General features: G+C 43.4%; 1 protein-coding gene across 6 annotated transcripts in view; it reads right to left on the bottom strand.

Annotated features, from left to right (window-relative positions):
• TRAPPC10 (trafficking protein particle complex subunit 10) overlaps positions 1-24,268 on the bottom strand; it is a 91,537-nt gene that overhangs the window by 46,898 nt on the left and 20,371 nt on the right. For 3 of the 6 annotated variants that reach the window (XM_082459870.1, XM_082459869.1, XM_082459873.1), the window contains 3 exons: positions 15,449-15,530; positions 11,672-11,831; positions 3,286-3,482 (listed from right to left, as the gene is read on the bottom strand). In XM_082459870.1, coding sequence (XP_082315996.1) covers positions 3,286-3,482; positions 11,672-11,831; positions 15,449-15,530 — 439 coding nt within the window. Of the gene's footprint in view, positions 1-467; positions 660-3,285; positions 3,483-11,671; positions 11,832-15,448; positions 15,531-24,268 lie in introns of all 6 variants that reach the window. The other 3 variants (XM_082459872.1, XM_082459871.1, XM_082459875.1) reach the window with 2 other exon arrangements.

The raw sequence follows: 24,268 nt of genomic DNA, 5'->3' as shown, positions 1-24,268 counted from the left end.
GAAGAAAATTGTTAAGTCGGTGGCCGGCTTTAATCCAGTCATTCCATCCCCACTAGATTCTGTTTCTTCCCCTGAAAGATACAGGGGTCCAGTGAGCTCACTCCTAAGCCCCCTCCCTCAAAGGACTAACGTGTGTTTATTCACTATATGAGCTGCGAGGGTCATCAGCTCAGTAGCTTCTCCTTAAGGCATTCTCGAGGATTGTAATCCATGTTTATTCCTGACCAGACACAGAGTTCTCTACACCTACAAGGGGTGGATGAAAAAGGAAACTGACGCAAACACCAATCACCAAAACGATATTTTCCTGCAGTGACCTGGAGCTTATCCATCAGAAAATATATTCATTACACTCTCCATCCCTTATTATGCCCTTCAACATTTACTGTTTCTACTACATCTTCTTCTTCTCTTATCAATTAATACAACAAACTATGCTTCAGAAATCCACATCCAGCGTCATTAACTGAGAAAGGGAGAACCCAAAACAGCCCCTCAAGTCAGGGCTGGTGGAGTCCGATCTGGAGTAGAGCAGCGTCCACAGGGCACGCGGCTGCACGGCAAGGAGCTCCAGGCCGGGGTCTCCGCCAGTCACGGGGACGCTGCTGGGACAGACAATTAACACACGACCCTCTGTTTCAGCATCACTTACCAAAAGCCTGAAAATGCACAAAAACTTTCACCAAGCAATTTTCCTTTTAGGGAGTTATCCTAAGGGAACAATTAAGGATGTAGATAACATCTGAGCTAGAATGATGTTTATAATTTTATAATAATAAGTAAGCAATAACTTATAAGTCCAGCAGAGGACTGTATAAATAACTTATAGTGCATTAATACTATGGACTACTCTATACTAACTAACAATAATAGCGTAGAAACACAGTTACTGTTCAGAGAAAACATTTTGTATTAAGTGAAATCTATACTTTAAGAGTACAGATTTGTCAAAGGTGGCTTTGCAAATTCATGAAAATCAAAATGTTAGAAGGCATCTCTAAATACTGGAGATGAAATGTTAAAAATTTTAGTAAGTTAAATTTTTCGTATAAAGAATAGTCATTAAAAGCAAGTTAGTTTTAAATGGGCCTAGCAGAAACATACTTTTGGAAATTAGATAAAATTATAACGTAGACAAAAGTAATCAATAAGCACTTCAGAAAAATTATTACACAATTTGAACTCTTCATAAGTTTAGACTAACACACCCCATTAGTACCAATTTAGTTACTTAACAAAATCCCAAACAAATATGATTTCTTTTGTTATATTAAAAACCACTCAAGGACTTCCCTGGTGGTGCAATGGTTAAGAATCCTCCTGCCAATGCAGGGGACATGGGTTCGAGCCATGGTCTGGGAAGATCCCACATGCCACGGAGCAACTAAGCCCCTGTGCCACAACTACTGAAGCCCGCGTGCCTAGAGCCCGTGCTCCGCAACAAGAGAAGCCACCGCAATGAGAAGCCCGCGCAATGCAACAAAGAGTAGCCCCTGCTCGCCACAACTAGAGAAAGCCTGCATGCAGCTACGCAGACCCAATGCAGCCAAAAAATAAATAAGTTAATTAATTAAAAAACAAAACAAAACAAAACAAAAAACACCACTCAGAGGCCATTCAGGTTTGACTTTGGGCTCCCCCCATCTCAGCATTCCCTGCGGCCCACTTCCCCTCAGATGGTAAAGCTGCTCTCTTCCCTCCAGGCCTTACGGCCGTCCACTCTTCTTTCAGAACAAAAATGTTAGTACACCTAACCACAGAGAGGAAAAGGACACTCAGTAATGGAGCATCTAGCAGAATGTTAAACTGATTCCTTTGAGATAACTAATGTATGAATAACAGACCTCAGAAAAAAAATCCCCAGAAGTCCAGATTGAGTGAGATTTCCCTAAGATAAACTGTAAGCTCAACCATCTAATTCAAACTTTATTTTTTTTTTTTTACTTTTTTTGTTTGTTTATTTATTTTATTTATGGCTGTGTTGGGTCTTCGTTTCTGTGCGAGGGCTTTCTCTAGTTGCGGCAAGCGGGGGCCGCTCTTCATCGCGGTGTGCGGGCCTCTCATTATCGCGGCCTCTCATTGCGGAGCACAGGCTCCAGACGCGCAGGCTCAGTAATTGTGGCTCACGGGCCTAGCCGCTCCGTGGCATGTGGGATCTTCCCAGACCAGGGCTCGAACCCGCGTCCCCTGCACTGGCAGGCAGATTCTCAACCACTGCGCCACCAGGGAAGCCCTAATTCAAACTTTAAATAAAGCAAGTGTGAACATTACTGTGTACCCAGTATTGTGTGGAACATAGAAAGGAAGCCCACACATGGCTCCCTCCCCGAAGAACTGTCAGCTCATCAGGTGGCCCTGACACAGGATGCGGTCACATGGCAGCCACGTGGCAGGGTCTGGTTGGGACTCCTGGCCGCACACACCCAGGATCTCTTCCCTTAACTCCTCGCACGTCCTTCATTTCTTAGCCCCCAGAGCAGGCCAGCTCCCCTACTCCCAGCTCTTGCCGCACTCTGGAACCTTCTGTCTGAGCATTTGCCACTGTGGTGACCACAAGTGTGATGACTTGGGTGTGAAGTAATGCCCGCCTCTGCCACTAGACCACGCAGTACCAGAGCAGGGACGAGGCTCACCACTGCAGCCCCAGCACCTCAAGCGCTAAACTGGCCGGGTGTTAAGAGAGGCACTGGCCGGCACGGCTAGGCGTGGACTCACTGGAGAGGCGGGAAGTGAGCTACCAGCAGGAGAGAACAGGGCCCAGACACGGCTGAGCAAGAGGGGAAAGTCAGTCCAGGCACTGAAGCAGTCACCAACGTCTCAGGTTCCCTTTTAAAGTTTCTGAAGAAGATTAAACCAGCATTTTGTAACTTCTGTCTTAAGGAACTCTTACTAGTTGTTAAGGTAAACAAAACACAGGGTCCCAGCACCAAGGAACGCCCAAGGAGCCCTGCTGTACACAGGCTGCAGACTTCTCAGAGCCCTTCCTGTGCTAAAACCCATCACCGGCCTTCCAAGGGGACCCACTGTGGTCTCTCCCACGGTCACCAGGCCTCGGGGCTTCCCCTGCCAGGCAACCCGCTGCAGATGACTGTTCAGAGTTTCTCGCCAGCCAGCCAGGAACTCCACGAGGAGAGGGACCTGGTCTTCTCTTCAGCACCCATCATATGCTCAAGTGTCAGGCATAGGACACGTGCTCACAGAGCAAATATTTACTACTACCTGGAAGCCAGTAAGCTATATCATCCAGACATCAGCCCAAAGAGGTAAAATGAAACATACACTTACCTGTCACTCTGTTTATTACAAAAATCGTTTCTTATTTTGTCCACAATAGAAGTTCGGGGAAGGATGTTGGTTTTGTTTTTTTTCTTGGCATCATTTTCAACTACCACTATTAACCAGTCCACGGAGCTATGAGCTTTCAGAACATTCTGCCACTTGGTGAGGTCGTCTTTTACTGTAGCTTTATACACTTCAGTATCCTGAAAATAAATAATTCACTGTGAAAGCAGGTTAATTAATATCCTTTAGTTACATGCCAATGTGTCTAATAACAGAAGACAGCGTGCTTTTCTGCTCCGGGACGGGGCGACTGCACGGAAAGCCCGGCGCTGGTCCCGGCTGCTGGCGCTCTGGGCAGGCTCAGCACCACGCCCCACGTGTGCTTCGTCCCCCAGACCAGGACGCCGAGGGGAGGTCTTCCAGCGTTACAGAGGAAGAGGTGGAGAGGCAGAGGGCCGAGCAAGCTGCCCACAGCAACACAGTCTGCTAAGTAAGTTGGGACTTTAAAAGGCCCCCCAGGTCTGCAGGGCCAGGGGCCCTGGGCCCAAGCACAACAGGGTCCCAACACAGTCACAGCCCCGCCTTGATGGGAGAGGCGAGTGGCTCGTCCCACTGCAGGCCAGCTGCCATCCCGGGGGGGCGGCCTCCCCACGGTTCCTCCGCAGCCCCTCAGCACTCTGGGAGCCCCCAGAACCACTCTAACCTCAAGGCCACGTGCAGGCCACGTCAGGGGCAAGGCAGCTTCAGAGGCGAACCCGAGTAAAGAGGACACTCTAGGGCCTTTGAAAGTTGTTCTCATTCACGAGGATCGATAGGGGAGCCGGCCTGGGCCTAAAAGTCACAGCTGCTCCTGACTCAGAGCACCACACTCCAGCCTGCTAAAGAGCGCCCCCCGCCTGCACGAACGCCAACGAGGCGAGCCTCGGTTCTCTTCCAGGGAGAAGCAGGGAAACAGAAGTCTTCCTTGCTTTGTAACTGTTTACAACTGACGTTATGCTCCATCAATCCACTTAGCAGATTCAGAGTGAAAAAACCAAGATGCTTAACTCATTTCAATATCAGGCACTTAAAAACCTTTGGAAACTATAATTAATAGCTACTGTCTAAATATATGCTTTCCCCTCTTTTAATAGAAAGATTCCTTACTATCCTGCCTATATTTTCTCCAGATTTTTTAGTCTCTCTCAAGTAACACTCATGTGATTGATCCATGAATGAGTTAAATCTCAAATTCTGTATCAAGTCCCTCCTTTCGTTTAATTAATAAGTGAAAAGTTCCAAAAGGCAGTACTTAAAAATTTTAAAAACTGCTATGTCCTCAGTTTAAATTTGAAATAAGTACAATCTGAAAAAGATCTTTTGGTTAAAAATTAAAAGGAAAACCATCCTGCAAAAATCTACTTTCTGTGAATTAATATCCAACAGTAACATACACATATACTGCATATTTTCCATACAATGGCAGTGCTTAGGACTGGAAGCTTAGATTTTACAATGCTGGTGTTCTGTCGGAACCCAGATGCATGACGCCTGGAAAGTGACTCCAAAAGGCCAGGGGGCTGCAGCCACAGACCCCGGCAGCGGTAAAATCAAGGCGCAGACACAAATCACAGGGCGACAAGGGGCGGTGAGGAGGCCTGACAAGCTCCAAGGCCGTCCCGGGGCCAGTTCAGGGCGCCCTTCGCCGGAATCCACAGAGGAGAGGTGGCCGCACCCCAAGGGGACGCCAGCCCCTCTCCTGGGGACATCCTGTGGCAGCTTGCGGGGACTCTCGGGAAGAGGCCTCGCTGAGCAGCCGGCTGGACAGAGTCCCCCAAAGCTCTGGCGGAATCGGGAGGACAGAACCCAGTCCATCACTCACGACGGTGAGCAAACAGCGAACGTTCCTAAAAAGACTCGCTGACTCTGCAGAAGAGGAACCCCAGCTGAGCCACTGAGGTTAAGGGTCTCTCAGGAAACCACAGCGAAGAGAGGAAGACGCCATCACAGGGAAGGAAGGGGGACGAGGGGGTCCTAGTGGGGAGCAGCCGCCCCGGTGCCAGAGCCAAGCCGGGTGAGGAGGGCATCACAGAGCAGATGACGAAGGACTGGGGGCTGGCTTGGGGTGTCCCAGGCCAAGTAGGGCAAACAGGGCCTCCGAGGGGGGTCATGGGTCACATGAGGTGGGGAGGGGGTGATCCAGCAGAGCGTCAGCCCCAGAGCCGGGGGTGGGGGGGGGCCCCCACGCCACAGGGCAGCAGGACGGCAGTGACGGGAGAAGGTTCACAGGCAGCGATGATTCCAATAAGCAAACCTACAGAGGATAATGAGTGCCTGGCTTCTCCAAGCCGGAGAAGGGGGAGTCACAAGGATGGAAAGGGAAGGAACTATGTCTCAAGTAGTATAATATGACTTGGAGGAAAGAGGTGTAACTTCCAGTGCATACTGTAAACCAGAGTTCCCCAACCCCCCGGGCCAAGGACTGGTACCGGTCTGCGCCTATTAAGAACCGGGCCACACAGCAGGAGGTGAGCGGCGGGCGAGCGAGCGAAGCTTCGTCTGTTGCTCTCCATCGCTCCCCATCACTGGCATCACCACCTGGACCATCCCCCCACCCCACCCCCCGTCCTTGGAAAAACTGTCTTCAATGAAACCGGTCCCTGGTGCCAAAAAGGTTGGGGACCGCTGCTATAAACCCTAAAGCACCTAGTGAAATAACATAACAAAGAGTTTTACTTTTAAATCTAAACTCCTAAACATTGTCAACTTGCTCCAAAAAATTTTCTTAACAGATGGTAATCAAAACTATCAATAGGAACTTCCCAGGTGGTGCAGTGGTTAAGAATCCACCTGCCAATGCAGGGGACACACGTTCGAGCCCTGGTCCGGGAAGATCCCACGTGCCACGGAGCAACTAAGCCCGTGTGCCACAACTACTGAGCCTGCACTCTAGAGCTCTCGAGCCACAACTACTGAGCCCGCGTGCCACAACTACTGAAGCCCGCACACCGCAACGAAGAGTAGCCCTCACTCCCGCAACTAGAGAAAGTTTGCGCGCAGTAACAAATACCCAACCCGGCCAAAAAAATTAATTAAGTAATTAAAATTAAATTAAAATTTTAAAAGACTATCAATAAAACAAAACAAAAAAACTAAAACAAAACAAAAAAACCCCACAGGCTCCCTACTAGAAAACAAGTTTAAGGAAAAAAAAAAAAAAATCATCCATAATGCCCACAAAAACTACACCTAGCAAAAAAATGCAAGACTTTTATGAAAAACATTATGACATGTTATGAAAACATATAAAAGCCATAAAGAATGGAGAAACAAACCAGGTTCCCAGAGGAGAAGATTCATGATCATTAAAATTCTTCTCAGATGAACGTGTAACTCTTTCAAGACAATCCCAATCAAAACACCTCAGTCTTTTGTTGTTTTCTTTTCAGTCACTGTTCCAGTTACCTATGGCTTTGTAACGAACCACTACAATACGCAGTGGTCCAGAAGATTTGCTCACAGACCTGCACCCTGGAGATCTGGTGGACAGCTCGCGTGCCCCACATGGTGTCAGCTGTGGCACTGGAAGGCTGGGAGCGCGAAGGCAATGACGTCTGCTGGTGGACGCTAGCTTGTTGACAGGATCTGCCGGGGCTGGCAGTGCACACCTCCAGATGGCCTTCCCACAGGGGCGCTGACTTCCTCTGAGAATGGTGGCCGGTATCTGACAGCAAGCATCCCAAGGGGATGCAGCAGAAGATACAGTCCCTTTTAGGACAGTCTCAAGAGTCACAGCTTCCCTTCTGCCAGTCAGACCCACCCAGATTCAACTGGAGGAAACACAGAGCCAGGCTCTCATGGCAGGAATGTCACTGCCGTGCAGAGAAGAACACGTGGGATGGGAGATACTCGTACAGACATTTTTGGAAAATAAAATCTGTACACCTAACAATCGGATTCTAAAATTCATATGAAAGAGAAAATGCATGCTAGCCAAGAGATTTATTTTAAAAGAACAGATATCAATACATATTATAAAAATGTAATTAAATGTAATTAAAAGTCTGGTCCAGGCATAGAACAGACAATGATTAATAGAACTGATGTGTCCAGAATATTGTGCATAAAGGATACTGCTTTAAAATAAAGGTGACGGGACTTCCCTGGTGGCGCAGTGGTTAAGAATCCTCCTGCCATCCCCCATGCAGGGAACATGGGTTTGATCCCTGGTCCGGGAAGATCTCACATTGCAGCGGAGCAATTAAGCCCGTGTGCCACAACTACTGAGCCAGCGTGCCTAAAGCCCGTGCTCCGCAACAAGAGAAGCCACCACAATGAGAAGCCAGTGTACCGCAACGAAGAGTAGCCCCTGCTCACCGCGACTAGAGAAAGCCCGCGCGCAGCAATGAAGACCCAATGCAGCCAAAAAATATAAATAAATAAAAATAAATAAATAAATAAATAAATAAAATAAAGGTGACATTTTCAATAAGTGGGGAAAAGGTAGATTATGAAATGATATTGGGTCAAGTTGCTCCCCATTTAGACTACAAATTAGACACTGAACCCACATTGCTCCTACCATATACAAAAATAACTTGAAGCTATACAGATCCAAATATAAAACACAAATTATAAAAATATTAAAAGAAAATATAGGAGAAAATCAGTTATTATCTTCAGATAGACAAGGCCTTCCTAAACATGAAACACTACTCAGAAACCATGTTTTTAATGACATATTTCATTCCATAAAGATTATAATAGTTACTAATATCCATGCACTAAATAATACATCAACTACCTATATGAAACAGAAACTACAGAAGATGCAGGAGAAATAGAAACATTCTAATAATAGAAGACTTTAACATACCACTGTCAGTTAAAGATAGATCAAGTGAACAAAACAAAATATAAACGACCTCAACAACATAATCAGTACAATAGCTCTTATGGGTACATATTTAATACTGCAATCTAAAAACAAAGCAAATACATTCTCAAGTACACATGGAACATCCACAAACACTTTATTAGGTCACAAGGAAAAAAAATTTTCCTAATCGCAGAAAATATTAAAAACACCACTCTAATCACAATGCAATAAAATTAGAAATGTTATTTTTAAACTTCCTTCTGGAGATTAAAAAACTTTCTGTTAAACTATTGAGTGTAAGGGGCGATACAAACAGAAAATAGAGAACTTCTGAAAAATAATAACAGAACATGGGGATATATTTAAATTCACATCTTTAAAGACCTATATCACTAAAAATTTAAGAATGAAAATAAATGCACTCCCAACTTAAAAAAACTAGGAAAAGAACAAAGTAAACTATAAGAAAACAAAAGGAAGGAAATACTAAAAATGGAAGCAGAAATTAATGAGATAGAAAACATGCTACTAGTATATCAGATTAATAAATAAAACTCCTGTTTCTCTGGGGGGGAAAGAAACAACTAGCTAATTTAATCAAGGAAGAAAGGAAGAAAACACAAATATACAAAGAAATAATGACGGGGAAATATCTATTGACACAGAGCATATTTTAAAAGTTGAAAAAAGACCACTTCATACACCTCAATGAAAAGAAATTTTAAAACTGAAATGTATAATTTCTAAGAAAAATACAGTTTATCAAAATTGACAAATGGCTGAAACAGACCAATTTCCATGGAAGGGATACAGAAAGTGATCAAGGAACTATCCCACAAGAAAGTACCAGGCCCAGATGGTTTCTCAGGAGAACTCCATCAAACCCTAGAGACCAGACAGTACTAGTGCTACATAAATGTTTCAGATATAGAAAACAAACAAAAACTTCCAAGTTATTTTTATGAATCAAGTATAACATTGATACCTAAACCTGATAAACACAGCAGAAAAAAAAGTTATAGACCAATCACTTGTGAATATATTGATAGATGCAAAAAATCCTAAATAATGTGAACCAATACCACATTAAGAAAATAATACTCTGACCAAGTGGAATATACCAGGAATGCAAGTATGGTTCAATAATAAGAAACCCATTAATGTAATTCAACAAATTAGTAGACATAAGTGGGAAAAATCATATGATTATCTCCACCAGGTATGAGAAAGCCTTTAATAGGATTCAACAGTGTATTCCTAATAAAAACCCTCGAGAAAATAGGAACGGATGGAAGTTCCTTCACACACTCGCTCAAATTTACCTTATTCCCATAGCCAGCGCCCTACTGTGGGGAGACACCACAGGCATTCCCACTGAAGTCAGGAACAAGGAAAAGATACCCACTGTCTCCACTGCTACTACACAATGTCTTACAACAGGAAAAGCAATTTGAGGCATAAGAACTGAAAAGGAAGAAATAAGACTCTCTGCAGGTGACAGGATAGGATATCTGGAAAACCCTAGACTTTGGGGCCTAGAGAACCAATGATAAAACTAACTCAAGCAATAAAAGAATTCAGCAAGGTTAACATGAAAAAAATCAATGTCTTCATATACAAAAAAAATAACCAACTAGAAGATATAATGGGAGAGAAAACCCCGTTGACAATAGCAACTAAAAAGTAAAATACTTAGAAAAGTAATTTGATACTAAAATCCATGTGGAAAAATAAACATGCCAGAGCAACTAGGCAAACACTGAAGAGCATGACCCCTGAGAGAGGACCAGCCCGAGCAGGTATGAATGTGGACTGTCAGTCTAGGGAAAGCACTGCAAACAAACTCTGAACTCTTCACAGCAGGTTTGTTTCCGGGTGTAGTACAGGTGTAGCCATTCTGAAACTATCCTATGCACATTGCAGGACTGAGCAGGTGAGTGAACGTGTTGACGCGTCAGAGCCAGGGTAGATACAAACACGGAACAGGGTAAGGCAAGAAAGAGCCCTGTGGGGTTAGGCTAAAATCAGAGGCATCAGTATCAACTCGTGATTTCTAAGACACATGCTTCCCTAGCCCTGTGTAGTCAAAAGGCATAGAAGCGGGGACACTCCCACAGTGCCAAGGGAACCAGGGCTCTGCGAAAAAATGGCTGATGCCAGCACAAGGGTAGCAAAGGGACAAGAACCCAGAATACCTTGTTGTGCCGGAGAGCTAGAAAGTGCTCAAAAGGACACAGGAGCCAGACTGAAGTGACTCTCACTGGCCAAATCTGGGACAACTTGAACATCAAAATAAGTAAGGGTAATTGACTATAAAGCACTAAATAAAACAGAAGCCCACACAGGCTCTTCCCTAGAGTAGAGCGCTGACTGATAAATTTGGGGAAGTGGTATGTGCAAGCTTTGGTAATGACTGGTGCAGGAAGAATCATCACTGGGGGCTAAATCTAGTCTGGATTTTGGAGGGGTTCCCGTCACTGTGCGATAGGGGTGCCTCCCTGGGCGTAAACTGTGCAAACAACATGGCTTATGCTGAACATCTGCATTCCCCCGGGAGTCTAGCCACCCCTGGAGTTTTGCTGTGTGCCAGGCGGAGGCTGCCTATGTGCCTGGCCCAATAAAAACCCTGGGCGCCAAGTCCCCAATGAGCTCCCCTGGTGGACAGCATCTCACATGTGCTATCACACTTGTTCTCGGGAGGAAGCACATCCCACGTGACTCCACTGGGAAAGGCTACAAAGCAAAGTCAGCAAGGGCAACAGATGCACGGTGTGAAGGGGAGAACAGGCATGAGCTTCAAGTCCTTTCTCATTAAAACTACAAAAACTACTTCTGCATCCTCAGTTTCAGGTTAAAATGTCACAATATGTAACGATTTATATATTTTGTATACTGCTAAATGCTTGTTTTATTAGAGTCAAACAGACAGGAAGAAATGACCCGCAGAATTTTCTATTCGTTCATGAAAGAAGAATTCCGTCAAGAATGGGTTCACGAACACAGAACTGCCAAGTACGAGTAAAGGCCACAGTGCCCGCAGCTGCAGCGTCCCCTCCCTCAATGGGCATCCCAGAGCGCCTCCTGCACCAGACACAGATCGTGAGTTAGGAGACACAGTCCCCTGCCCGCAGAGAGCCCGCAAACCAGAACCAGAGACAAACAAGGATTCGCAAGTACAGTAACTGTCATGATGGTGAGTACAGGGTGTTATGAAAACAAAGCTCAAAGTAAATATTAAAAATACCTAGTGCCCACTAGGCCACAGTGAGATGGCTCACAAGAACTGGAAACAGAAGTAAGACTATATTTGGTGATCACCACGAGTGCCCCGCGCTGGGCCAGAGCAGAAAATAGGCCACGGCAAAGCCACACGCTTGGCTGAAGGATGGAGAAAAGAGAAGACTACCAAAAAATTAAAATTAAAAAGTAAATTTCAAAAAGTATAGCTGTCTTAGCAAAACCCAGACCTCTGAATCTTAACCCCATTCCAAGACACGTTCTTGTAACTTTTCCCTTTAAATGAATACTTACACAGCATTCCGTCCAATAAATATGAAGAAAGGGGAACGTGAGCAGAGCTTTGTTTCCTTCTTTGGGCAGCAGCTCCTCTTTGAATTGAACAAAGTTAGATTCTAGGTGAATCATCTTTGGAGCTCGGCCATAGGACCTATAAGCAATTTTTAACAAGTCACTGAGAAAAATGAGAATGTTTAGCAGAAAGAAAAGGAGAAAACGACAACAACAATTTAATCATATCTATGAGTTCAGAAGTACACATAGGGCACTAAGCCTGAACTGTAGCGATTACATATGCTATCCGAAAAGACGCTGTAACTTAGTTTAAACACAGCCCACATGGACATGTCAAGGCTCCCCATAAATCTGTCGGCTTTACTTTGCTTGCAACACAGACTTCTAAGAAAAACGGATGTTAACCTACAGTCACTTTTAAAGAAGAAAAGAGTTTCCCAATTGTCAAAAGTGCTGTGTGAAGCTATCAAAGCTTTAAACTGCTCTAATACTTTTGTGACAACCCGTATTATCCAAAAAAGAGACCGGTCTGGTGAAAAAGGACAGGTTTCGTTCACATAGCATAAATAAAATAGCGGTAACCACCCTCCTCCATTTCTTCTCAACCCAAGAACAAAGGACACACAGAGAAATCCCACAAGCTGCCTCATCTCATCTATGGCTATCAGAGGGTATGGATGCTGTTTTATTACACTTATAAAAATAAATTATGCTACATACGTCTTTTTTCCATACCTCTATTTTCCACCTCTAGTAGCTGTATCTCTTTTAAATATCTATAGCTGGATTTTGTACTTTTTATCCAATCTAAGGAGTCTCGGTGATTAATAAGCTGAAACCAACCAAATTTAATATGATTATGCTTGAACTTGTGGATTTTCTATTTCAGGCTCTCTATTTTTTTCTGTCCTTTGAGAGATTGATCAAGTTTTCTTTTTCCATCCTTTTTCTGTTAGTTTGAAAGCTTAACCATCTATTTCTTTTCTGCTGTTGGTGACATTTTAGTTTTTAATATGCATAAACTTAAATTTCCCTCTCAAAGACTGCAGTAAATGTCTACCTCTCCTTGAACAAGACAAAGATAGTACACTGTCTTCTCTCTGCTTTCCTCCACAATCTGAAATTTTAGATTTTTTAATTCTTAAAAGCATTGACACCATAATATAGCACAGTATTTATGACTTGCTTGCTGGCAGCTGCTTCCTTTATCCTGTGAATTCATGGTTCATTTCCCTTTTTCTTGAGATACATTCCTTAATTATTTCACAGAGAGTAGTACAGTTTCTGATCATACACATCTGAAAATGTTTCCCAACGCTCTCCATCCAGTGGCAAGCAGCAAATATAAGATGTGAACAGCACTCTGGAGAGAACGTGTGTGGTGCCGTGCGGCCAGAGTGGCGGATCAGGGCCCCCAGCCATCCTGGGCCCAGCTGGCATCCTGTCTCTCCCAAGGCCCGGGGGAGGCTGAGGCAGTCTTCCCGCTTGTATGAGTGTGAATAATACAGAACTCTAGATTCAGAGGTACTTGCCCTCAAGACTCTTCTTAAATGCTATATTTTATGCTACATTTTAAATGCTGTTAGAGACTGCAAATTTGGTTTTTCTTTTCTCCTTGTTGCTTGGCACGGCTTTTTGTTTGCTTTGTTTTGTTTCCATTCTGCTTGACATTCAGCGGCCCCTGCAATCTCCGAACTCACCGCTGGGAAAATCTTGATGCCAGTTCTTCAAGTATCGCCTGTCCTCCACCCTCTCTATACTCTCCTTCTGAAACAGCTTCTACAGGGACACTGAAACCTCTGGACTTGGCCTTCACGGCTCAGCTTTCCTTTCACACCTCCAACTCCAGCTCTCAGCATTCAACTCCAGAGTTTCCGAGCGCAATCTCCCAACTCACTACTTTGCTTTTCAGCTACACAGCAGTTCACTGCATCAAGTAAAGTTTCTGCTTCAATTTTTTTCCCCGAAGATCTAATCAATTAATTTAAAATTTCATCAAAGTAATATATATACACTTTAACATGTCAAATAGTACTAGAGCTTTATACACACACACACACACACACACACACACACACACACACACACACCCCACGGCAGAAGGAACCCTGCCCAGTCCTTCTATCACCCCTTTCTACCCCTCGCCTACCAAGGTCCTGGGCCCTGGGCCCTGTCACCTGTCAGGGACTCGCCTGCTTCTCAGGGAGCCACCTCTGCAGACACATGGGCTCAGCTTTCCCTCCTATTCCTCTGTCCATCCTCCTTCTCCCAAAGAGGCGTCCACGTCTCTGCTGCCGCCACTTCTGCCCTTCTCTGCCCTTGAACATCTCTCGTTCTTTTTTCTCATTTAGTTTTCAAGAAGGTGAAGAGATGAAAATACGTATTAAATCTATGCAGTGTCTCTATTTCATTTTTTTCCTCATAACCCCCTTTCCTGTTTCTTCTATCTTTCTGAATGTTTAAATAACGTATACTATTGGAAACCCTCTACAGATTACTCCATTTCTTCAGGTATTAAAACTCTTCCGTTTGCTGGACTGTTTTCTCTCATTCACAGCACTGTGCCTCTTGAGATGTTGAATAATTTTTCTGTAAGAGAATTCTCCCACATTCTGTACATTCTTCATATTACATGTAGGTAATTAAATACATTCCTTGTAACACTATAATCGGGCACAAAAATTAGACTAGATTCATTAGAGAGCCTGGATAAGTCACCTAGAATGTTAACTCTTCACGTTAGTAGATTACAAACTGGTGATCAGAAAGGAATAACACAGCAAGAATCAGAATTACACGAACATAAGTAACAACAAGAAATTCTTCATACACCTTGGCTGAAATCAGATTACCGGTATTAACAAGTCACAATCCAAACATTTTCTACAAATAATATCTAATCTTACCAGAAATTAGTCTTCCAGTAAGATAATTCAAAGTCAATTATTTCCTCAGAACAAGTCATTAGAGGAACAATTACAAACAATAGGGCAAACGGGAGGATTGATCTGGTTTCCCTCCTAATTTTTTTTAATAAATTTATTTATTTTTAATTTTTATTTTTGGCTGTGTTGAGTCTTCATTGCTGTGCGCGGGCTTTCTCTAGTTGCGGCGAGCAGGGGCTACTCTTCGTTGCAGTGTGCGGGCTTCTCATTGCAGTGGCTTCTCTTGTTGCAGAGCAAGGGCTCTAGGTGTGCGGACTTCAGTAGTTGTGGCACGCAGGCTCAGTAGTTGTGGCACACGAGCTCTAGAGTGCAGGCTCAGTAGTTGTGGCGCACGGGCTTAGCTGCTCTGCAGCATGTGGGATCTTCCCGGGCCGGGGCTCGAGCCCATGTCCCCTACATTGGCAGGCGGATTCTTAACCACTGTGCCACCAGGGAAGCCCCTCCTTCCTAATTTTTAAGTAACATCTTTCTGTACACTTTCTCATCCTTAAGAGAAGAGCCAGGAGCTCAGGGCAGAGAGAAGGCCTCATAAGACAGCAGACAGAGGCACCTGCTCTAATGTGGAATCGGAGTGTGCGTCTCCTTTCCAAAATGCCATGAGGGATCAGAAGCCATTCCTATAAAAGTGGGCCTTCAGCTCAGAAGAAGTGTCCCATTTCTACCGTCCTATGACTTGTCAAGAAAATCAACACATTCCTTAGAGAAGAAGGCCCACGATTACGTGGCTCCGCTCAGTTTCCTGAGAACTTAGCCTTTAACTCTTACTACTTCACTTGCTCACACAAATGCCTACAAAACGAGGGAGACGCAGCAAAAACCAGAGGGGCCATACCTTCTCCATTCCATCGGTTCTCTTGGAAGCTGCTGGGAGAGCGTCGGATAAATAGAGGTAAATAAATTCTGATCTCCAGCACCTACAACAGGAATAAAAATGGCATTTTTAGGTAAATATAGGAAAAATGGTTCTAAAATTTATGAATTGGTATTTTTAGGCAACTTAATAATTTAGCAGAATGACATCACAAAACAAGATTTTTTCATATCCTTAAATAAGTGGTCTCAAGAAAACCAGCACTTGACATGTGATCTAACTAACCCTCGCCTGGCCTCTCTGAGGTGGGTATGATTCTCCCCACAAGGAGGAGGAGGAGGAGGAGGAGTATCAGGAAAGTGGAGTCACCTGCCTGGGGTCTGAAAGCTAAGGAGAGGCGGAGCGGGCCCAGCTCCAGCCAGCCTCGCCTCTGTGTCAGCTCACACAGCCGCTGCTCTCTTCAACTTGGACAAAACAGCCATGAAACTCCAGGCAGAGTAGGAAACCCGGACAAGTGAACATGAGTTTCTTCACCAAAATAAGCTCGATACGCATCCAAATGCCACTAGGAGCCGAGACGTACAATACGCTCTCTGTGCCCATGCCACCCAGGACACCGGACACGCCTGCTCTCGTCCAGTCTACATGGGAAGTCCTGGAGGCAGACCCGACCTCACGGCCGAGGAGGGGGAGCACGAAGCTGGCTGGCTGCGGAGACCAGTGAGGAACCCAGGAGTGCCTGACTTCGCATGCTAAGCTGTGAATTCAGCTCTTTCATCCTAGCTTTGACGGAACTGAAAGATCCACTTAGCTCTCATAAAATGATAGCATAACCATATCGTACTTAGGCTTAAAAAGAACCTTTCAGGGCTTCCCTGGTGGCGCAGTGGTTGAGAATCTGCCTGCCAATGCAAGGGACACGGGTTCGAGCCCTGGTCTGGGAGGATCCCACATGCCGCGGAGCATCTAAGCCCGTGAGCCACAACTACTGAGCCTGCACTCTAGAGCCTGTGCTCCGCAACAAGAGAGGCCGCGATAGTGAGAGGCCCACGCACCGCCATGGAGAGTGGCCCCCACTTGCTGCAACTAGAGAAAGCCCTCACACAGAAACGAAGACCCAACACAGCCATAAATAAATAAATAAATAATTAAAAAAAAAAAAAAAAAGAACCTTTCAGTAGATGACTCAAATTCTTATACTCAGAGGATCCTCTAACTTTAAGCAAAACCATTTTCCATTTGCTTTTGTATTGATCTTAAAGAAATCATTGGGAATTGATGTGGGCCATTAACACATTTGCTTATTTTGCTACCATGAGCCCCCCAAAAAAACCAAACCAAAACAAAACGAAACCTTCCCCAAACCACATAACACTGTCAAGTGACTGCTGAGAGGAACGGTGTTTCTGGGCAGCTGAGCTGCTTATCCGAGAGGCAGTGGGGCACGGTGACTGGACCCAGATGCTGAAAGGCTGATGGCCTGGCTCCCACCTGAGCTCCACCACCTACCAGCTGAGTACGCACGGGGAGACCACCGAGCCTTTCTGTGCCTCGGGGACCATCTGTGAAATGGGATAATAAGAACAGTCTCCAACAGGGCTGTGGTGAGACTGAGTGAGTCAACACAAAAATCCTTGAACAAGGCCTGACAAAGTAAATCCTTAATAAGGGTTCCTATTAATAATTTATTGTTGACATAAAAACAACTTTTATGTTTTAACTCATCATTTTTCATCATGTTCATTTATTTGGTAGTTGTCTTAGAAATCAAAGTAAGAAAACCTTCAGTTAGCTTCAGATTTCTTATCTTTGAGTGCCAACCCCTGCTGTCTCTTTTAAAGGTTCTAAGATTAACATATAAAAATCACTACACTTTGCTAAATAGAAATTAGGGCAAACACATAGAAGCTTTCTCCTCTTTCACTTGGTTTTATATATATATATATATATATATATATATATATATGGTCCTTGCAATAAAGTCTCACATAAAGGTACAGAGGGCGGAGTCAAGATGGCGTACCAGGAGGACGCGGAATTTGCGTCTCCACACAACTAGGGCAGCTACCAGGCACCAGTGGGGGACCACAGACACCTAAGGGGACGGGAGGAACCCCCAACAACCAGGTAGGACGTGGGGCGTGGGGGGAGTGAAGGGGAGGAGAAGTGGAGGCGGGAGGGGACTGGCGTCCCTGAGGGGCGGCTGGGGGAGGGGAAGGGATCCCACGCCTGAAGGGGGAAATTGGGGGACCACTGGGAGGGCAGAGGATCAAAAGGGAGCGTGGCCAGGTTGCCCCTGCCCGGGAGCCTGCTGAGATCCCAGGCCCAATCCTGTGCCCACCGAGGCCTCCTTCAGCCGTGAGGGTCCTGAGGGAATGGGAGGGAGGGAAGGGGGAGCAAAAGTAAAGGCCGGACCTCCGGGACCTGCACCCCTGAGGGGCGGCTGGGGGAGGGGAGGAGTTCCTACACCCAGCGGGACCCACCCACGGTTAGGGGTCCAGCAGCGACAGGGGAGATCCTGGGGGAGATGGTGGGGAGGGGTGCGAAGGAACGGACGGGAACGGGGCCAGTACTTGCCCTGTCCACTTAGGCACCAGGGAGCCTGTTGGGCTCCCGGGCCTAATCCTCTGCCCTCCCAGCCTCCCTCCTGCTGCGCAGAGCCCAAGCCCCGCCCCTACACTCGGAGAACCCCTCTGAAACCCCCTCCAAGGCACTGGGACCAAGCCCCGCCCACACACCCCCACTCAGGGCCCTACCTCCAGACTCCGGAGCTCCACACTCCAGAGGCCCTCCTTCCACCTGCTGCCTCTGCCCTTCCGCCCTAAGCAGAGGTCCCGCCCCACACTCAAACGTCACCCCCCCACCCGCCTAGGTCCCGCCCCACCCTAAACCCCACCCCTGCCTAAGTTCCACCCCCACCTGAACTCCACCCTCATAGCCAAGGCTTCTTTTTGTTGTTGTTGTTTTTCCCTCTTTTAGACTGGGGTTCTGTTTCACCTTGTTGATTCACTGTTGTTAATTCTCTTAGAATTTTATTTTTCCTAATAAATCTTTTATTTTTCTAATTTTATTTTATTCTTTATACTTTGTTAGTGATCTCTCCTTTTGGCTTGTTCAACCCCCCTTTTCTTTCTTTTTTTTTTTTTTTTCTTTTTTCTGTTGTGGCTTTATTTTACCTTGTGGCAGTTGTTTCAATTATAGTTTTATTTTCCCTAATATATCTTTTATCTTTCCAATTTTATTTTTTTATTCTTTGATATTGTATTGCACCTTTTCTTTCTTTCTTTCTTTCTTTTTTTTCACTGTGTCACAAAGCTTGCGAGATCTTGGTTCCCAGGCCAGAGATCAGGCCTGAGCTCCTGTGGTGAGAGCTCTGAGTCCAAACCACTGGACTGACAGAGAACCTCAGACCCCAAGGAATATTAACTGGAATGAGGCCTCCTGGAGGTCCTCATCTCAGCACCAAGTCCCAGCTCTATCCAACTGCCTACAAACTCCAGTGCTTGACGTCTCAGTCCAAACAACCAGTAAGACAGGAATACAGCACCACCCATCAAAAAAAAAAAAAGAAACGACAAAAAAATGTTACAGATGAAGGTGCAAGGTAAAAACCTCAAGACCAAATAAATGAAGACAAAACAGGCAACCTACCTAAAAATGAATTCAAAGTAATGATAGTAAAGATGATCCAAAATCTTGAAACAGAATGGAGAAAATACAAGAAACATTTAACAAGGACCTAGAAGAACTAGAGCAAACAAACAGTGATGAACAACACAATTAATGAAATTAAAAATACTCTAGAAGGAATCAAAAACAGAATAACTGAGGTGGAAGAACGGATAAGTGAGATGGAAGATAAAATAGTAGAAATAACTGCCAGAGAGCAGAATAAAGAAAAAAGAATGAAAGGAACTGAGGACAGTCTCAGAGACCTCTGGGACAACATTAAACGCACCAACATTCAAATTATAGGGGTCCCAGAAGAAGAGAAAAAGAAAGGGACTGAGAAAATATTTGAAGAGATTATAGTCGAAAACTTCCCTAACATGGGAAAGGAAACAGTCAATCAAGTCCAGGAAGCGCAGAGAGTACCATACAGGATAAACCCAAAGAGAAACACACCGAGACACATATTGATCAAACTATCAAAAATTAAATACAAAGAAAACATATTAAAAGCAGCAAGGGAAAAGCAACAAATAACATACAAGGGAATCCCTATAAGGTTAACAGCTGATCTTTCAGCAGAAACTCTGCAAGCCAGAAGGGAGTGGCAGGACATATTTAATTAAAGTGATGAAAGGGAAAAACCTACAGCCAAGATTACTCTACCCAGCAAGGATCTCATTCAGATTCGATGTAGAAATTAAAACCTTTACAGACAAGCAAAAGATAAGGGAATTCACCACCACCAAATCAGCTTTACAACAAATGCTAAAGGAACTTCTCTAGGCAGGAAACACAAGAGAAGGAAAAGACCCACAAAAACAAACCCAAAACAACTAAGAAAATCGTAATAGGAACATACATATCGATAATTACCTTGAATGTAAATGGATTAAATGCTCCAACAAAAAGACATAGACTGGCTGAATGGATACAAAAACAAGACCCGTATATATGTTGTCTACAAGAGACCGACTTCAGACCTCGGGACACATACAGACTGAAAGTGAGGAAATGGAAAAACATATTCCACACAAATGGAAATCAAAAGAAAGCTGGAGTAGCAATTCTCATATCAGACAAAATAAACTTTAAAATAAAGACTATTACAAGAGACAAAGAAGGACACTACATAATGATCAAGGGATCAATCCAAGAAGAAGATATAACAATTTTAAATATTTATGCACCCAACACAAGAGCACCTCAACACATAAGGCAATGCTAACAGCCATAAAAGGGGAAATCGACAGTAACACAATAATAGTAGGGGACTTTAACATAACACTTTCACCAATGGACAGATCATGCAAAATGAAAATAAATAAGGAAACACAAGCTTTAAATGACACATTAAACAAGATGGACTTAACTGATATTTACAGGACATTCCATCCAAAAACAACAGAATACACTTTCTTCTCAAGTGCTCATGGAACATTCTCCAGGATAGATCATATCTTGGGTCACACATCAACCCTTGGTAAATTTAAGAAAATTGAAATCGTATCAGGTATCTTTTCCGACCACAACACTATGAGACTAGATACCAATTACAGGAAAAAAAACTGTAAAAAATACAAACACATGGAGGCTAAACAATACCTTACTAAATAACCAAGAGATCACTGAAGAAATCAAAGAGGAAATCAAAAAATACCTAGAAACAAATGACAATAAAAAAACACGATGACCCAAAACCTATGGGATGCAGCAAAAGCAGTTCTAAGAGGGAAGGTTATAGCAATACAATCCTACCTCAAGAAACAAGAAAAATCTCAAATAAACAACCTAACCTTACACCTAAAGCAATTAGAGAAAGAAGAACAAAAAAAACCCAAAGTTAGCAGAAGGAAAGAAATCATAAAGATCAGATCAGAAATAAATGAAAAAGAAATAAAGAAAACAATAGCAAAGATCAATAAAACTAAAATCTGGTTCTTTGAGAAGATAAACAAAATTGATAAACCATTAGCCAGATGCATCAAGAAAAAAAAGGAAGAAGACTCATCAACAGAATTAGAAATGAAAAAGAAATAACAACTGACACTGCAGAAATACAAAGGATCATGAAAGATTACTTCAAGCAACAATATGCCAATAAAATGGACAACCTGGAAGAAATGGACAAATTCTTAGAAAAGCACAACCTTCCGAGGCTGAACCAGGAAGAAATAGAAAATATAAACAGACCAATCACAAGCACTGAAATTGAATCTGTGATTTAAAAATCTTCCAAGAAACAAAAGCCCAGGACCAGATGGCTTCACAGGCGAATTCTATCAAACATTTAGAAAAGAGCTAACACCTATCCTTCTCAAACTCTTCCAAAATACAGCACAGGGAGGAACACTCCTAAGCTCATTCTACGAGGCCACCATCACCCTGATACCAAAAGCAGACAAAGATGTCACAAAAAAAGATATCTCTGATGAAAACAGATGCAAAAATCCTCAACAAAATACTAGCAAACAGAATCCAACAGCACAGTAAAAGGATCATACACCATGATCAAGTGGGGTTTATCCCAGGAATGCAAGGATTCTTCAATATACACAAACCAATCCATGTGATACACCATATTAACAAATTGAAGGATAAAAAATCATATGAAAATCTCGATACAGAAAAAGCTTTTGACAAAATTCAACACCCATTTATGATAAAAACCCTCCAAAAAGTAGGCATAGGGGGAACTCACCTCAACATAATAAAGGCCATATATGACACACCCACAGCCAACATCGTTCTCAATGGTAAAAAACTGAAACCATTTCCTCTAATATCAGGAACAAGACAAGGTTGTCCACTCTCACCACTATTATTCAACGTAGTTTTGCAAGTTTTAGCCACAGCAATCAGAGAAGAAAAAGAAATAAAGGGAATCCAAATCGGAGAAGATAAAGTAAAGCTGTCACTCTTTGCAGATAATGTGATACTATACACAGAGAATCCTAAAGATGCTACCAGAAAACTACTAGAGCTAATCAATGAATTCGGTAAAGTAGCAGGATACAAAATTAATGCACAGAAATCTCTTGCATTCCTATACACTAATGACGAAAAATCTGAAAGAGAAATTAAGGAAACACTCCCATTTACCACTGCAACAAAAAGAATAAAATACCTAGGAATAAACCTGCCTAAGGAGACAAAATACCTGTATGCAGAAAACTATAAGACACTGATGAAAGAAATTAAAGATGATACAAACAGATGGAGAAGTATACCATGTTCTTAGATTGGAAGAATCAACATTGTGAAAATGACTATACTACCCAAAGCAATCTACAGATTCAATGCAATCCCTATCAAACTACCAATGGCATTTTTCACAAAACTAGAACAAAAAATTTCACAACTTGTATGGAAACACAAAAGATCCCGAAGACCCAAAGCAATCTCGAGAAAGAAAAACGGAGCTGGAGGAATCAGGCTCCCAGACTTCAGACTATACTACAAAGCTACAGTAATCAAGACAGTATGGTACTGGCACAAAAACAGAAATACAGATCAATGGAAAAGGACTGAAAGCCCAGAGATAAACCCACACACATATGGGCACCTAATTTATGACAAAGAAGGCAAGAACATACAATGGAGAAAAGACAGCCTCTTCAATAAGTGGTGCTGGGAAAACTGGACAGCTACATGTAAAAGAATGAAATTAGAACACTTCCAAACACCGTACACAAAAATAAACTCAAAATGGATTAAAGACCTAAATGTAAGCCCAGACACTATCAAACTCTTAGAGGAAAACATAGGCAGAATACTCTACGACATAAATCACAGCAAGATCCTTTTTGACCCACCTCCTCGAGAAATGGAAATCAAAACAAAAATAAACAGATGGGACCTAATGAAACTTAAAAGCTCTTGCACAGCAAAGGAAACCATAAACGAGACGAAAAGACAACCCTCAGAATGGCAAAAAATATTTGCAAACGAAGCAACTGACAAAGGATTAATTTCCAAAATATACAAGCAGCTCATGCAGCTCAACATCCAAAAAACAAACAACCCAATCCAAAAATGGGCAGAAGACCTAAATAGACATTTCTCCAAAGAAGACATACAGATGGCCAAGAAGCACATGAAAGGATGCTCAACATCACTAATCATTAGAGAAATGCAAAATGAAACTACAATGAGGTATCAGCTCACACCGGTCAGAATGACCATCATCAAAAAATCTACAAACAATAAATGCTGGAGAGGGTGTGGAGAAAAGGGAACCCTCTTGCACTGTTGGTGGGAATGTAAATTCATACAGCCACTATGGAGAACACTATGGAGGTTCCTTAAAAAACTAAAAATAGAACTACCATACCACCCAGCAATCTCACTACTGGGCATATACCCTGAGAAAACCATAATTCAAAAACAGTCATGTACCACAATGTTCATTGCAGCTCTATTTACAACAGCCAGGACATGGAAGCAACCTAAGTGTCCATCGACAGATGAATGGATAAAGAAGATGTGGCACATATATACAATGGAATATCACTCAGCCATAAAAAGAAACGAAATTGAGTTATTTGTAGTGAGGTGGATGGACCTAGAGTCTGTCCTACAGAGTGAAGTAAGTCAGAAAGAGAAAAACAAATACCGTATGCTAACACATATATATGGAATCTAAAAAAAAAAAAAATGGTCCTGATGAACCTAGGGGCAGGACAGGAATAAAGATGCAGACGTAGAGAATGGACTTGAGGACACGGGGAGGGGGAAGGGTAAGCTGGGACAAAGTGAGACAGCAGCATTGACATATATACACTACCAAATGTAAAACAGATAGCTAGGGGGAAGCAGCTGCATCACACAGGGAGATCAGCTCGGTGCTCTGTGACCACCTAGAGGGGTGGGATAGGGAGGGTGGGAGGGAGACGCAAGAGGGAGGGGATATGGGGATATATGTATACATATAGTTGATTCACTTTGTTATACAGTAGAAACTAACACAACGTTGTAAAGCAATTATACTCCGATAAAGATGTTAAGGGAAAAAAGAAAAGAAAAGAAAAAACTATGTACAGAGTAAACAAATTAAGTGCCTCTTACACGCCCCCTCCCAAGTGTCCCCCACAGGAAATCCTGTTATACGATATAAAACTTGTCTAAGTGGAGACTATAAAGTAACAATTTTTCCTATATTCAATCATGAAA

The sequence above is a fragment of the Balaenoptera physalus genome (assembly GCF_965194825.1).
Source record: "Balaenoptera physalus genome assembly, chromosome: 4".
Lineage (NCBI taxonomy): Eukaryota > Metazoa > Chordata > Mammalia > Artiodactyla > Balaenopteridae > Balaenoptera > Balaenoptera physalus.
The sequence above is the reverse complement of the archived record's forward strand: the minus strand, read 5'-3'. Positions and strand labels throughout refer to the sequence as shown.